This window comes from Saccostrea cucullata, unplaced genomic scaffold (assembly GCF_032062105.1).
Source record: "Saccostrea cucullata isolate Sc308-1 unplaced genomic scaffold, CSIRO_AGI_Scuc_v1 ctg277, whole genome shotgun sequence".
Taxonomy (NCBI): domain Eukaryota; kingdom Metazoa; phylum Mollusca; class Bivalvia; order Ostreida; family Ostreidae; genus Saccostrea; species Saccostrea cuccullata.
In genome coordinates this window covers 326,979-341,944 of record NW_026935934.1, presented here as the reverse complement: position 1 = coordinate 341,944, position 14,966 = coordinate 326,979, and the positions used below count along the sequence as shown (strand labels likewise).

Below are 14,966 nucleotides of genomic sequence, written 5' to 3'. Positions count from 1 at the left end.
TTCATCTGCGAAAGAAGCGTAGAAATCGTGACAAAAGTGAAAACAAATTGATTTGGGTAATACTAGCTGCGGATCTGTAGCTCTCCCAAAAAATATATTGATAGTCCGGAGAGCTACAGTGCCACCCATTGAAAAAACTATGTATTTATTGCGCACAAAAAAGTGCGCTCGGTTCTCGATTTATTTCTCCATGTTTTTAAACTGTGATCTCAAAACATTACTAACGGTGTGTTCCGCACATATTCTTTCGCTGTTTCCACAACCAAACATTCCTCATAATTGTTGTTAGTAGTCCTCCTGACCCTGATATTGTAATCATAGAACATTTCGCTTATTTATACTGTCATTTTGGTTTCAAAGATAATTCGGTCCAATATGCTTCGTTCAGATGTCAACTACGAGAGTACTTGATAGATGAGAAAGTGATGTTTAAAATTTCCCTTTTTAGCAATTGAGGTAAGAATTTGAAAGAATCAATTAAGAACCGAGCGCACTTTTTTGTGCGCAATAAAGATACAGTTTTTTCAATGGGTGGCAATGTAGCTCTCCGATCTATCAATATTTTTTTTCGGAGAGCTACAGATCTGCAGTTAGGTACGTTTGTTTTTCCCTCTTTTAAAAGATTTAAAATTCCTTTCATTGACACGCTACCTGTACAGTATTTTGTTGACACATTAATAAAAGTTTTCTTGCGTGGACGATGTATTATTTTTACAGCGTTTAAAGATTTGTCATTGCGAACTAGAATTACATCCTTTGAAAAAACAGATTAGAGACAATGTTCCATTAGATTTCTGATATGTCTGGTTGCTCATTCAAAATTCAACAGTAAACAGGTGAAGTCTGCCGAATGATGCAAGTCGGACGCAAGGGTAATTAATTTTAATAAAAAGTTTTATACTGAAGAAAACCAATTAAAAAACTCAAAGCATTCACCTGTCGAATTCTATTTATAAACCTTAATTAGATAATTTATTTTTATTAAAACTCAATGCATCTGACCAAAAAAGGGAGGGGTTTCCTAGCGGCAGCGACTGGAATCAAGGGCAGAGAACCAGTGCTAAGGGGTAATATAGCGATATCCGGAAGCTTCTGCTTAAATCCATTTGCTGTAATACGTGATCATTGTCCATTGTTTTGATACTGTTGCTTTATTATGCTATAATTACCTTATAATGTTTTAGAAAAATTAAGCCTTTGTGATTTTGGAAACATCGTCATACTTATGGAACCGATCGACACGGTTAAAATAAAAATTATAAAAAATAAAATTATTTTTAACAGCGACGTCAACGGACGGAAAATTAGGTTTTACACTTCCAGTGACATATGTTACCCCAAAACATGTCAAGAACGGCCAAAATATGGTAGAGTCTATAACATCTACCCAAAAATATGCATTTTCGGACTACTTCCGGTTTGAGCACATATATATTTGTAACATTATATTATTGTATGTATTGTATAATAAACATTATTAAGTATTCCTTTTGTAGTATGTTTTGCTTAAAATAATACATGTCTTGAACTTGATTTGGCTACTTCTATCTAGTACGTCCTTCCATCTGTATCGTGTTGAAAATGAAAAGTGTATAATTACATGTACTTGATATTTACAGAGCGCTGTTTATGTCCTGTCGATTGATTTTTATCTGCTATAATAGATTAAATTCAATTTTATAAAATGTATTGAAACTGGTTTATTTAAATTCCTTTGTGTGAAATACCTCAGCTATATTGTCTGTTTTTAAATGGATTCTATAATCTAGATATTTGATCTCTTATGTACATAAGTAATGATACTTTTTTTTTCAGGAACTGTTTAGAGACGCTTAATTCATTATTTTTTCGCTTTTTCACTAGAGAAGAAGGTCATGATTTTGAGAGTTCTTGTGTTATCTCTGATTTTGTTAGGTGTTGGGGAGGCTGCTAACAGAACAGACATCGAGAATCTGTACACCAAACTCGTACTGAGCGGAACAACCCCGCAGCTATTGACGGACGTTCGCCCTTCCCTGTACACGGAGTTGCTAGGTTCTTTGAATCTTTTGTCTATCAATGGTTTAGATGAGGTCTCAGGAACGTTTTCTACCATGGTCAGTCTAGCTTTGACTTGGGAAGACGATCGACTAGCATGGAATTCTCTGGATTACAACAACCTAACAAAAATCGTGATACCCCAAAGTTCTGTGTGGACGCCATCAATGATTATGAGAAATTCTGCAACTAAGGTGAAGAAGATAGGGGTAGAAGAAAACGTTGTCACAATAACCAGTGATGGCTATGTGACTCTAAATATTGGTGATTTTCTAGAGACGGTCTGCAGTTTTGACGTAACCCATTTCCCCTTTGATCATCAAAAATGTGAAATTTTGTTCATCCCTTGGATTTACACCAAAGATTTGGTTGGACTTAGGCAAAAAGCAGATGACGTTGACTTGAATTTATATTCATCAAATGGGATGTGGAGAATTACGAGTACCACAGCGTCCGTAAACTACATCGTGACGACAAGTGTAGATAACGTCTTCGCTGAATTGAAATATACGATTTATCTAGAACGAAGGTCGTCGTATTTTGTTCTCAGTATATTCATTCCTGTAATTATGCTCCTCCTTCTGAATTCCATGGTCTTTATCCTGCCAACAGACAGCGGGGAACGTGTGGGTTACTCGGTCACGTGCTTGCTGGCTCTGGCCGTCTTTTTGACGCTGACTGCGGACGTTTTGCCGAAGACTTCGGAGCCCTTATCCGTTTTGTCCTGCTTTATGATGCTGCTGGTGTTGACGTCTGCTGTTATTTGTCTGACCACAATAATAAGTGTTTGGCTGCATCACAAACCCGATGACTCTCCGATGCCCTTGTATCTGAAAAAGTTTACTTTTCTTATGCTGTGTAAAGGCCGTAAAATTCAAAACACAGACGATACCTCTGAAAGAACTATTGTGTCCGTCGAAACGCCAAAATTGAAAACGAACGATTTTAAAGGAGTTGTTCGTCATGCAACTGTGAAGAAAACACAGACGAAAGAAATAAATAAGCCCCCTCTGAAACCGATTAAAAGGAAAGGGGATGATAAACAACCCTTAGAGAATACAAAGGAGGAAGATCCGTACTCTGATATTACTTGGAAAAAGTTTTCAGAATTGTTCAACTTCATCTGTCTTGTTGCGACGCTTTCCTTTACTGGATTATTAGGCTTTTTGTATGTACTAATCGCGAGGGGAAATCTCTGACACTGTAACAAATTTTACCATTTTTGGAGGAGGCATGTTTATATTGTCCTTTCTGACATAATTTATTTTATCAAATAAACTCTGCAATATGACTAAAAATAGTCATATTGCAGAGTTTATTTGATAAAATAAATTATGTCAGAAAGGACAATATAAACATCTGCAATATGACTATTTTTAGTCATATTGCAGAGTTTATTTGATAAAATAAATTATGTCAGAAAGGACAATATTTTGAAAGCAAGTTATTAATAGGTGATTGCATTCATCATGAATACATGCAGCGTAAAATCATAAATTTTTTAATGTTCATTTTTTTCATGCGATTGATACTCTATTCATGTATATCATATTTTAACAGTTATCTTTTTATTCATTAATTAATTGATGTATTTTTTGTCAATGCTTGCTTACTTATTTAATTCATATTTAGCAATACATTGGCAAAATACAGGTAAATTCTAGTAAAATGCCGACAATATATAAGACAAAATTGCATATGCACTATTTAAGAAAATTATATGTTAATTTTCTAAGTTGGTTATGACGTATTTGGCGTTCATCAATGTTACTTAAGAAAAAAAAATGAAAGTTGATGAATAGCTACATTGTAAACGATAATGATATCTTCGCTAGCCTATGTTTTCTGAAATGCTACTTTCTTCATAAACCATTGACCTATGGTACTGTCAAAAGAAGGGGTTGTTTTCGTCAAGTGATCTCGACTTTTAACAGGTACGCACAAAATTAAATAACGTATCTGAAAGTTTTAAAAGAATTATGAACACGAAGGTATTGATTTATGTTCGTATTTTTATTTAAAGCGCAAATCTATATCCTCAATATGGATTCTTAACCATATTTTCCACGTAACTTAAGGTATTGAATGACACCTCTATTCATGGAATAGCATGTGGTCGTTGTTTACTTGCGTTTTTCATTCTCGAGAGAAAAGAGTCAAATTATGTCCCAAATGCAGATATTGTCATTTACAAAAAAGAATTGCAGATTGTCGATCGATGTCGATCCACTCCAATCACAACTTGAGAAAAAATCCCAACATTTCTAAATGCCCTATGCTTCGGGTTCATGCAGAGACTAGCATATCAGAAACCCTTGGGTAGCGAAGATGCGTTACTTAAGCGTAACCATTTTGTGAAAAAATAAAAATTTTGTTCGTGTATTTAACTTCTGTTGCAACCCCATGGTCTGCCATTTGAAATAATCAACTTCATATCTGACAAAAAAAAACAACAACAAAAAAAAAAAAAAACGGTGCGCAGTGCAATTTTTTTTCTCTCTAGATATTCTAGTACTAATTTGATGAATGTTTAATTTAAATAAAAGAATAGTATGTGATGCGTTAGCAATTTTATATGATGTATGAAAAACAGAAAAATATATATAAGAAATTATGTTATTGCCAAGGATTATATTCATGTATAAAACACGGAACCTGGCATTGTGGATTTTTTTGTCTTTGATATATATTTAACACATATCATTTATTCATTATTTTGTTGAAGAAGAAATAGAAATTTCCTGGTTTCTAAGAATTTTTGTTTTATTTTCTTTTACCCCGGTACCTTGATCTATGTGCCTAATGATGATATGTACCTATGCAATTGTTTATATTTTTCACTATTCAATAAAGTTCAAAAACAAAGCTGAACTCTTGTAACTCACTACATGTAAGGCAGTGTGATATAATTGCATTGTTTGTCTGACGCTTACATAACACACTCTCATGATTATTCAATAGTCACTGATCTTGTTTGTTTATTGTTTACATATTCCAGCCAATGGTTAAAGAGAATGCTAATTTGTAGATTTTATTCATTTTTGGTTATATCTTTAAACTTGATCTGCTTAGAATATTTTTAATTGTAAGATGTTATTTTTTCGTTTATTCGTCTTTTTTCTTTGTGCATCCTCGGGAGACTCTGTAACAAGAGCTGACCTTGAGAATTTGTATTCAGCGCTATTTCCGGAAACCAGTGGTAGTACCAATACTACACTAACAGAAGTAAGACCAGAGCCTTACACCGTGATACGGGGGACACTGCATCTGCTGTCCATAGCTGGACTTGACGAAGTGACCGGAACTTTCTCCACCATCATCAGTTTGTCCTTGACCTGGAACGATGGACGCTTGTCATGGAACCCTGCATCACACGCTCTTATCAATAACATAACAGTCAAACAAAATAAAGTCTGGACACCCTCAATCATTGCCAAAAATCCTGTCAAAAAGATCTCCAAACTGGGCTTGCAGGAGAGCAGTGTTGTTCTAAATGATGAGGGAGACGTCATGTTAACAATTGATGACTACCTGGAAACCGTGTGCAGTTTTGACGGAACTCATTTTCCATTCGATGTGCAGACTTGCAACATTTATTTCATGGCATGGATTTACAGGAGACACGAGATTGATTTTCGACAAACACAAGGTGACGTTGATTTGTCTTTTTACTGCGAAAACGGTATGTGGGAGATCTTGGAGTCAAAAGCAACGGTGGAATATTTTACGAAACATTCCAACAGGTATGCTACCTTAAAATATTCAGTCAAAGTGAAGAGACGACCCGGATATTTTATATTGGGTATTTATGTGCCTGTACTCATGTTGATGCTTTTGAATTCAGCTGTTTTTATTTTGCCAACGGAAAGTGGTGAGCGTGTTGGTTACGCCATTACATGTTTACTGGCTCTAGCTGTGTTTCTAACGTTAACCTCAGAAGTGTTACCGAAAACATCCAACCCGCTCTCCGTGTTCTCATGTTTTCTCATGCTTTTAGTGCTCACTTCTGCTCTTATCTGTATCATGACAATAATAAGTATATGGCTCTGTCACAAAGACGAGAATTCAGCAATGCCTGTTTGTCTTAAAAGAATCACTCGTTTTTTGTTGTGTCGAGGCCGGAAGACAGAGAATGCTGATGTGCAAGTAAATGAAAAGGATTCCCTGGCAGAGTCGGTGAAAAATTCCGAGGAAATAAAAGATATCTTGAACAAGACTCAACAGAATGGGAAAAATGTTTCACTAAAATTATCCAATACCCGTATATTGAGGGTCAAGAGTCTCGAGAAGGGGCTAATAGAAAATAAAAGTGAGAAAGACATTTACAGCGATATTGGCTGGAAACAGTTTTCAGAAGTATTTAACATGGTTTGTTTTATTTTGACAATTTCTGTGACGGGTTCCCTGGCGTTTGTTTATGTTACCGTGGCCGGAGCAAATCTGTAGGATTATATACCCTAATTTGGTGTCTAATTATAACCTTCCCCCTAATTACATAATTAATTATAACTCAGGACAATGCAATTACATGTTATTGTGCTGCCTATGGTGAGCTTTAAACATTCACACCTTCGGGCTCAGACTTGACACAACTTATGGATTAACGGATTTCAGGGATTAACATCTAGTATTGTAGTACAGTGTCTGCTGTTTTCATGATTCATTAAACAGTTTAATATATCAATAAACACTCTGTAATAATACATATGTCAAAATCAAAAAAACATGAAACGTTAGAATTTTGATACTTTATTAATTATGTACAGGTACGTCAAAATATAAGATAGTCATTTTCCATAGTGTTACGAAAATCTGAACATTTTAAAGACTTTATTCTAAAAGAAACCTGTATACATATAATGCTTTTAAAAATGTACACAGTCATTTATATATGTATGCGGGGGTGTTAGGTTGGACCTTTTAAAGGTTATTCATATTATTTAAGATATATCCTAGTTTTTAGTCTTTGACAAGCGTATTTTCATAATAAAGAAATTTTAAAAATATTTACTCCAGGAGTGCTATGTTGCTGTCATATTTACTACGTTTAAATCTTTTAGAAATTTTAAGACATTGAAATCACATCAGACAATTACTATAAAGAAAATATATATATATATTCAAATCTTTCAATTATTTAATAAATATTTACACACAAATTACAAGTATATGCTACAAACAATTTAGTAGTTTTGTATAACCAACATCACTCGCTTTAAAATTGTTTAATGCCTCTTTGTACCTTGTGTACCAATAATGTAGTTTTAGGAAATAAAAAAAAATGATTGAGATTTGCGCCGTTGGCCAGTGATGTTATAAAGTGTGTGATTGCATTTGATTTGGATTCGGCAAGGATCTGGACGCATTTGAAGAGAAATCTGGGTGCATTTGAAAAGTGTAAATTTCATCTATCCGTTACAGATATTTTAGCATTTTATTGCTTCCATTAATAAAGGGAAGGGAGATATTTTCCCCCGATATTGGGTGAAATTTATCCTTTAGTGACCAGCCGACAAAAACCCTTTTTTAAAATAAGTATTTAAGCTGAAAATTATTTGTGTTTACGATACCTGAATATTGCACTCCAAATACGTCCATTTTCTTTCGTGATACCCTGATCTGCTAGTTCCCAATAGGGTCATTTGCAAAACGTAACAGCGCGTAAGAAACAACGCGCTGGCGGAGATAACAATGCGCTAGCACATAGAGACAACGCGTTATGCGTTGTTGAAACGCAGTGGTGCTTTGTTTCTCGGTGCTAGTACGTTACCACTTGCAAGGATGCGTTAACAACGGCGCGATGGCACGAAATGACAACACACAAGCGCAAAGTGGCGTCATTTCCATTTATGCATCGTTGCACGTTTACAAGTGACAACGGACTAGTGCAAATTGATAACGCGCTGGCGCAAAGCTATGGCACGCCAAATTCACAAAAATGAGCTATACATAGTTTCACAGTCGATAAACCAAGTTTATCGGTTGTAAACTATAGTTTACGGACTGTAAACTATAGCTAACAAGTTAATCTATATTTTACATCTGTAAACCATAGTTAACGCGAAAATCTATGTTTCACAACCGTAAACTATACTTAACACCGAAAACAATCTTTTGCGATTGCAAACCATAGATTACATGTATCTGATAAATACAGTTACACGATTTGTAAACTATAGTTTACAAACCGTTAACTATAGTTATCGATCTGAGAAAAATAGTTTCACGATTTGTGAAACTATGATTAACAACTCTTAACTATAGTTTACGATTGTAAACTATAGTTTACAAACGTGAATCTATGTTTATCAACAAAATCTATTGTTAACGCTTTATTACAGACAAATAAACTTAGATTAGCATTCGTAAACTATAGTTAATGACCGTTAAATGTACTAAGTAGTTTTACAGACGAAAACTATAGTTAACGAATTGTTAACTATAGTTAACGGTCTGTAAACTATAATTTACAATCGATAAACTTAGTTAAATTATCAACTGTGAAATTATGTTTAGCTCATTTTTGTGAATTTGGCGTGCCATACAAAGCGACAATGCACCGTTGCACTACACACAACACGCCGTCAACACTAATGCAGACTATATGCTAATACACAGAAAAACGCCATTATGATTGCGCAACCTTACACAATGTATCGTGTTTTAGCGCAACGGTGTGTTGTGTAAAGATGCGTTATCGTGACGATGTGCTACGTGCTACGTGTAGCGCGATGGTGTCTTGTTCTTATAATATTACGCTTTTGCAAATGGCTCCAACAAAATACACTTTTGAGAAAGAGGAAAGCTAAAGACCTAAGGGAATGTACGGTTATAGAGATTTATTACTGAGTAAAATGAACTTTCAATTTCTTGTATTTATTGAGTAACCTGTCTCGATAAATGATAGATGTACTCTGTAGTGATTGTCCAGTTAAGGACAGATGATACAAACAAACTTATGTCCAAAAATTTGAAAATAACAACTTGAATCATGTTTGTGTAAGTAAAATGAACAAGTTTAACAGTATAGTTTTTAATTCTTCATTAAAAATTTCACAAAATGGGATTTGAAGTGACAAAAATTTATAGAGATTACCCGGTATTATGGATGGTTGCTGAAAGGGACAATTTTGAACATCATAGGTTTACAATTTCTTAAAATTCTAGAAATTTATTATTTGCATCTTTTACAACAGAAATAGGTTCCAAAATATATACCAATCCAGACATCCATTTTCTTGTCTGTATCATCGGTCCTTAAAGGCAGTCTAAATTCACGTTACTTGTACCTTCCAAATTGCTGCAAAAGTCTCGAGGGACAAACAGTAATTAAAAAGTAATTAAAGTTAAACGTGAGCAGAATATTAACGACTCGACAGGAACTTGGTGTTAACTGTTAAAGCAGACTAAAAGACAAAATGTGCTTGTGAAACACTGATGCCCCCAAATGACAGCTTATAGCGAGGGTTGAAGTTGCTACAATGTAAATGCAAGTCAAACTCAAAGGTCAAGGTCAAAATGTTGGTACCTTAAAGACGGTCTTATAGCAAGAAATACATCTAGGAAAGATGAAAGCCCTAGTACTAAATGTTCAACAGTTATAGCCAGTGTTAAAGTTTTTCTTAAGATCCAAGTCAAACTCTAAGGACAACGTCAAAAGGTAAAAAGTTATACTTATTGAAATGTCTTGTTACAATGAATGTACATGTACATGTGAAGTTTGAAATCCCTAGAATAACAGAAGTTATAATCAAGATTGAACATTGAACATTTTAGGAAAAGTCGGTCAAACTTTAAGGTCAAGAGGTCAAATTTGATGGGCACTGTGTATTGACCTGATAAGTGTAATGACCTGATTGACCTGATAGGATATAAATTACAATTTACAGTTACTTAATATAAAGGAAGAATTTAGAAAAGATCTTTTTCAAAATTGTTTATATCACTATAATATACAACCTGGTCACCTAATTTTGTAATTTAAGGTGTTATATGAGATTTATTTGATGTTTATACCATTTGAAAAAGCGTATAGAAGTGTTACTGTATACAGGTTATTTTCGCCCTTTCACATTTGCAAACAATTTTGCCCCGTTTTAAATTTGCCCACTCATAGTTTTGATTAAGAAATTATACTGTATTCTTTGAATTCGCTCCGTTTTAAATTCGACCATATGAGGATGGGGCGAAAGGGGTGAAAATAAAACAGGGGCGATAATTTCCCTGTATACAGTATCTCGTGTATTGTCCTGATGGGACTTTTCCCCCTTTAATTTACCAATGATCTGGTGGGACACTTCTAGTATACCGGTCCCCATAAATATGGCGCTAAAATAGGTGCCGCCGAAGGCGGTGTACAATATATAGACGATCGCGTGAGCGATCGACAAAATCCAAAAAGAAGCCACAAATTGCAAATTTGACCCCAAATTCGTGTTCCTTGTGAGAAATTGGGTTTAAAAAACTGGTTTTTAAACACAGTTTTTTAAATGAGAATTAAAAGATTTCGTAAAATAACGTACTTGTTTAGGAAGTAAAACTCCATCTTGCGTTGTTTATGAATGTGGTCACATGATCATTTTTTGACGTAATCTCATAAATATTCATGAGATGGTCACTTCTGTTTTGACGTAATGAAGAGATGCCTGATAGGACTCAAAGTGCAATGTTATTAAAATTGCGAGATTTTTGTGAGAAATATATGGATTTAACAAATGTTAGCTAGTTACTAGTCATTGATGGATCGCATTGTGCATCATCATCGATTTGATAGAGATATTCTGAATTTGGACATTAAGAGGTCAGGATATCGAGATGCAGTAAATGGTAAGTCACTTTTACAGTAGGGCCTAACTTGCCTAAACTTAGCACTCAAAGTCGGTCATGTTTGGACATTAGACCTAGATTGATTCATCCGAACTTGCGTTCATAAAAAAAATTCCTGTTCTTTGTATGCAAAAATTTCATGAACTAGGCCTAACCCAAAGGCAAAGTGATGGAGATCGATGTACGCCTATATCGACACGATTCGACATTAGGCTGATTCAAGTAAGTTTTTGGTCACAAAAGGCAAAAATTATATGAATTACCCCAAAGTCAGAAAGATTTCAGAGTGAATTTATAAAACAACCCCAATTTTAAAAACTATATAACCTGACCCTAATCACTCGATCGGATGCGTTTTGTTGAAGCGAGTGGGAAATTGCGGTTTGTTTACATTCTGCATAGCAACGGCAAGGGAAATAACTGCTCATGCGCAATCGCGTGTTTCTGGGGACCGGCATACTAGAAACTTCCCTTTAATATTTGGTAGTTTTGGCACGATAAGTACCCTCACTGAGTTTCGTGGGATCAAATTTAATTTCGTTTTACTTCCAAGTTGTGCACTATAACCATCATGTAACGCTGTGTTATATATGTATGTATAACGGTGCACTAAGTTCATAAATTATTTTAAGAATGAACAACAGGTGATTTAGGAAAATCGGAAAAAGCTACGTTTATTTAAGTTCCCCCTTTAAAATTAGTAGGATTCATAAAAATATTTATAGATCTAACAGAATTTTTTAATACCAACTGCAATTTATTTGAAGTATGATAATTGTTTAAAAATAGAAAGTACTTAAAATCAGAATGTTGTAGGACAATGTGTTCAGAAGTTTGTCTCCTGGGATCCTTATGAAAGTAAGGTAGTAATATTGTAGTGAAAAATAATATATACACACATTTCAATGAATATTTTGTAAAATAAAGATTAATTCTGACGCTCGGATAACACTATTGACTCGGTAATCTGTCTTCATAGTAGTGGCTAACATTTGTCCATTTTGCTGTAGCTTTTTTAATTAACTGTCTCTTTTAGTTCTGTAGTATTAATTCTAGTATCCCTGACACTTCCAATCGTGTTAAGAGGAGTCCTCTCGCTGTCAAAGCGCCTGCTTATCTCAGACTTTGTACATAATCCTATCAAATGCCTTCTGAATTTCTTCCCTGAAGCACAGTACAAAAAGAAGTTAATTGCATGGTTTGTGTACATCAGTAATTCAGTAACAGTTTTAATTAATGTGAAGATGACCACATTTTCGGCACTTTCTCCATAATCGTTCCAGAAAGCGGTCACTATAAGGGCTACATTATTTGGAAGGGTCGTCACCAGAAAGGTCATAGACACCATCAATAACATAACCGTAAATTTTCGACTGCCAACAGAATCCCTTCTTCTGCGAACGTTGTCATTTTTCAGGTAGTCATGCGTTCTCAAGAATTTTCTTTTCTTCTTTGCTTTTAAAAATTTCTGAACTATCTTTGTGTTAAGAAATACTATAATTAGGGTTGGTATGAACGAATAAAGAGCAGCATCTACCCATGGCCACGTTTTGTTGACCAAAATGTCAAACTGGTCTACAGTGTAACATAAACTTACGTTTTGAACACTCCGTAAATCCACGGTGAAGAAAAAATGTGAGTTAATGATCGAAAACAGAACAATTGGCGCGAATACCCAGACTTTGGTTAATCGTGTACAGCTAAGTACTGATTTTGTAGGTAATGGTCTGCAAACAGCAAAGAAACGTTCAGCTGTAATTGTAACGATTGTCCAGACTGAGGCATCACTGCAAACATAACCAATAAACACCACAAGCTTACACATCAATCGAGAGCCATTTCGTGGATCCACAGCCCATATCTGCCCCACCCACAATCTTAGTAACCCTACATACAGAATTAACAAATCCAGGATTGATAACACACACAGGTAAAGGTACAATGGAATCTGAACGGTGTGCTTCCTTAGGACTAGAAATGATAGTAAATTCCCAGAGGTTCCGATTATAATCAAAATAGGAGGAACTATTTGAAGAAGTTTTTTGTGAATATAGTACGGATAGTAGGTAATAAGGTCTCTTTCGTAATGGTGAAGTATCATAATGAAATTGTTCTGCAAAATAACACAAAATGAAAAGCACCCACTTCTTGATAAAGAAAACGGACAGAAAGCTGCAACAATAATCACGTGACAGCCTGACGTCATTGACAAAACTTCGTTCAAAGTGTCCATTGATCGTAGCCTAGGCATTCTAATGTTTTATTCTAAGATCTAGCTGTTACTTAAGAAAGGTTTTGTATAAATTGGATATTGTATGGTATCAAAAGATATTATAAATACAACTTCTTGACATTTGCAAAAAGTTCATGCGTTCATACATGTACATAAAGCCCGGCGATCGTTGTCATCGTTTCAGATTAATTACTCACAATTTTACCTTGATGGAAAACGGCTAATTTTTTAACAGCCTCTTTTTAAAAGAAATTTAATAGTTTAAAAATATTTATATTCATATAACTATAATTACAAAGTTAATACGCGATTATATGCTGTTCATTGAAGACTTACAATATCTTTAGTGACAATATATTTCGAAAAGCAATCAAAAATTACATTATTCATGAATTTTCAATCAAATACAACTTATTTCTTTAACAATATATTTTTTAAAAATTTTAAATCAATTTCATTTGAATTATTTTAACAACTACTGTTGAAAATGTACGTCATTCTTACATGCAAGTCTGAATTATACCAGTCTATTTATCTATCTTATTTTAAAGGAGGCTGTGCATTTATTAGTTTTCGCAATTTCTGTCCTGAAAAAAATTGATTTATTTGGAAAGATGGGATATTGATTTACCCAGCTGTTTGAGATTTAATACTTGTATTTTTTTCCGTTGATTATTGTTGTTTAGTCTCGGCTCATAAGAGAAAGACAATCCAATTGAACATTGTTACTGGAGACCAAAGGTGTCATTATCAAACTGGGGTAACGTCAAGATTAAAGGCGGAATACTGTAAGGTTTATAATTAACTCATGCTATTCAAGTCGATTTAAATACTACTTTAGACGTGTGAAAGAACACAAAAGACATACTTTTTTTCTGTTCTTATATTATAGCTTCTCCGAAATTCAATAGTCGCCCGCAGTGGTTAGAGCTTCTATTTATGAGTCGCGAATAAGGGGTTTATAGGAAGTCGCGGGTTCGAATTCCACTGTTGGACGTGGAGACCGGTCCTTTGGGTGAGACTGTGTAAACCAAGGTCCCGTGTTGCAGTAGGTGCTGTCAGGAAAAAGATCCCTCGTTGCTCAATGGCCCCAAGTGCCAAATGTAGGACAAAATTTGCAGCTCTACACCGGTAGGTGATGGTGTCTCCATACAAGTGAAAGAATCTCAAGAGGGACGTTATACAACATACAATCAATCAATCGAAATTCAGTGAAATTTTGAAGAAGTTTCATCGAAACTCTTAAAAATTTTAAGATTTAACCAAACTGTTAATGTGCATGAAAGACAAAGTACTTATTTTGAATATCCATTTTTTACACTGAGTCGTTCTCTCGCAGATCATATTAAAAGTCAAACACTGTTTCAGGGGAAAAGCTTAGAGGACGAACATTTTATGTGAAGAGTCATTCGGCATGGTTTTGTAAAATCATATTTATAAATGGGGCATTCTTCCAGCTGGTTATTCATCTGCAGAAATAAATGTATTTTGTAATTTGATAATTTAATTCGCAAAAAATTATTTTTAACAATTGAACAGAAGAAATTTTGATACAGCAAGTATTTTTTTTTTTTTTACATATAATGCCTACTTTTCAAAAATTGATTGTTGTTCTCCTTTTCCCCAGCATAAAGACACTCGCAAAGATCAGAAAGAAAACCTAAATAACAAAGTTGTAATTTATTTCTACATCATTAATTTTTGACTGCTTTGAGCAGTTTCGCTTGCAGTTTTGAAATTTGTTCCGTGTGTAGATTAATAGGTTCTCTCTGACCGGAAGTCCCATTGGCTACTGGAAATGTACGCGTCCTTAATTTGGTGATCATTAACGCTTCGTTAACATTAGTCTTCCTTCTAGTCGTGATATAGT

The 14,966-nt window shown here is 34.5% G+C and overlaps 3 protein-coding genes across 3 annotated transcripts; 2 read left to right on the top strand and 1 right to left on the bottom strand.

The window, feature by feature from the left end:
- The first annotated feature begins 1,846 nt into the window (after nt 1-1,846).
- LOC134244259 (acetylcholine receptor subunit alpha-like) lies at nt 1,847-3,275 on the top strand. Its single transcript, XM_062726519.1, has one exon. The coding sequence runs from the start codon at nt 1,875-1,877 to the stop codon at nt 3,234-3,236; it is 1,362 nt and encodes a 453-aa protein (XP_062582503.1). The 5' UTR covers nt 1,847-1,874; the 3' UTR covers nt 3,237-3,275.
- A 1,852-nt stretch (nt 3,276-5,127) lies between these two features.
- On the top strand, nt 5,128-6,619 carry LOC134244258 (acetylcholine receptor subunit beta-type unc-29-like). Its single transcript, XM_062726518.1, has one exon. It carries the CDS (start codon nt 5,128-5,130, stop codon nt 6,481-6,483), a length of 1,356 nt encoding a protein of 451 aa, XP_062582502.1. The 3' UTR covers nt 6,484-6,619.
- A 5,259-nt stretch (nt 6,620-11,878) lies between these two features.
- Nucleotides 11,879-12,964, bottom strand: LOC134244265 (growth hormone secretagogue receptor type 1-like). The gene has a single exon (XM_062726524.1). It carries the CDS (start codon nt 12,962-12,964, stop codon nt 11,879-11,881), a length of 1,086 nt encoding a protein of 361 aa, XP_062582508.1.
- Between the last annotated feature and the right edge of the window lie 2,002 nt (nt 12,965-14,966).

Excerpts from the sequence above, each read along its gene's own strand:
- LOC134244259 (XM_062726519.1), top strand. The coding sequence starts at position 1,875 with ATGATTTTGAGAGTTCTTGTGTTATCTCTGATTTTGTTAGGTGTTGGG.
- LOC134244258 (XM_062726518.1), top strand. The coding sequence starts at position 5,128 with ATGTTATTTTTTCGTTTATTCGTCTTTTTTCTTTGTGCATCCTCGGGA.
- LOC134244265 (XM_062726524.1), bottom strand. The coding sequence starts at position 12,964 with ATGATACTTCACCATTACGAAAGAGACCTTATTACCTACTATCCGTAC.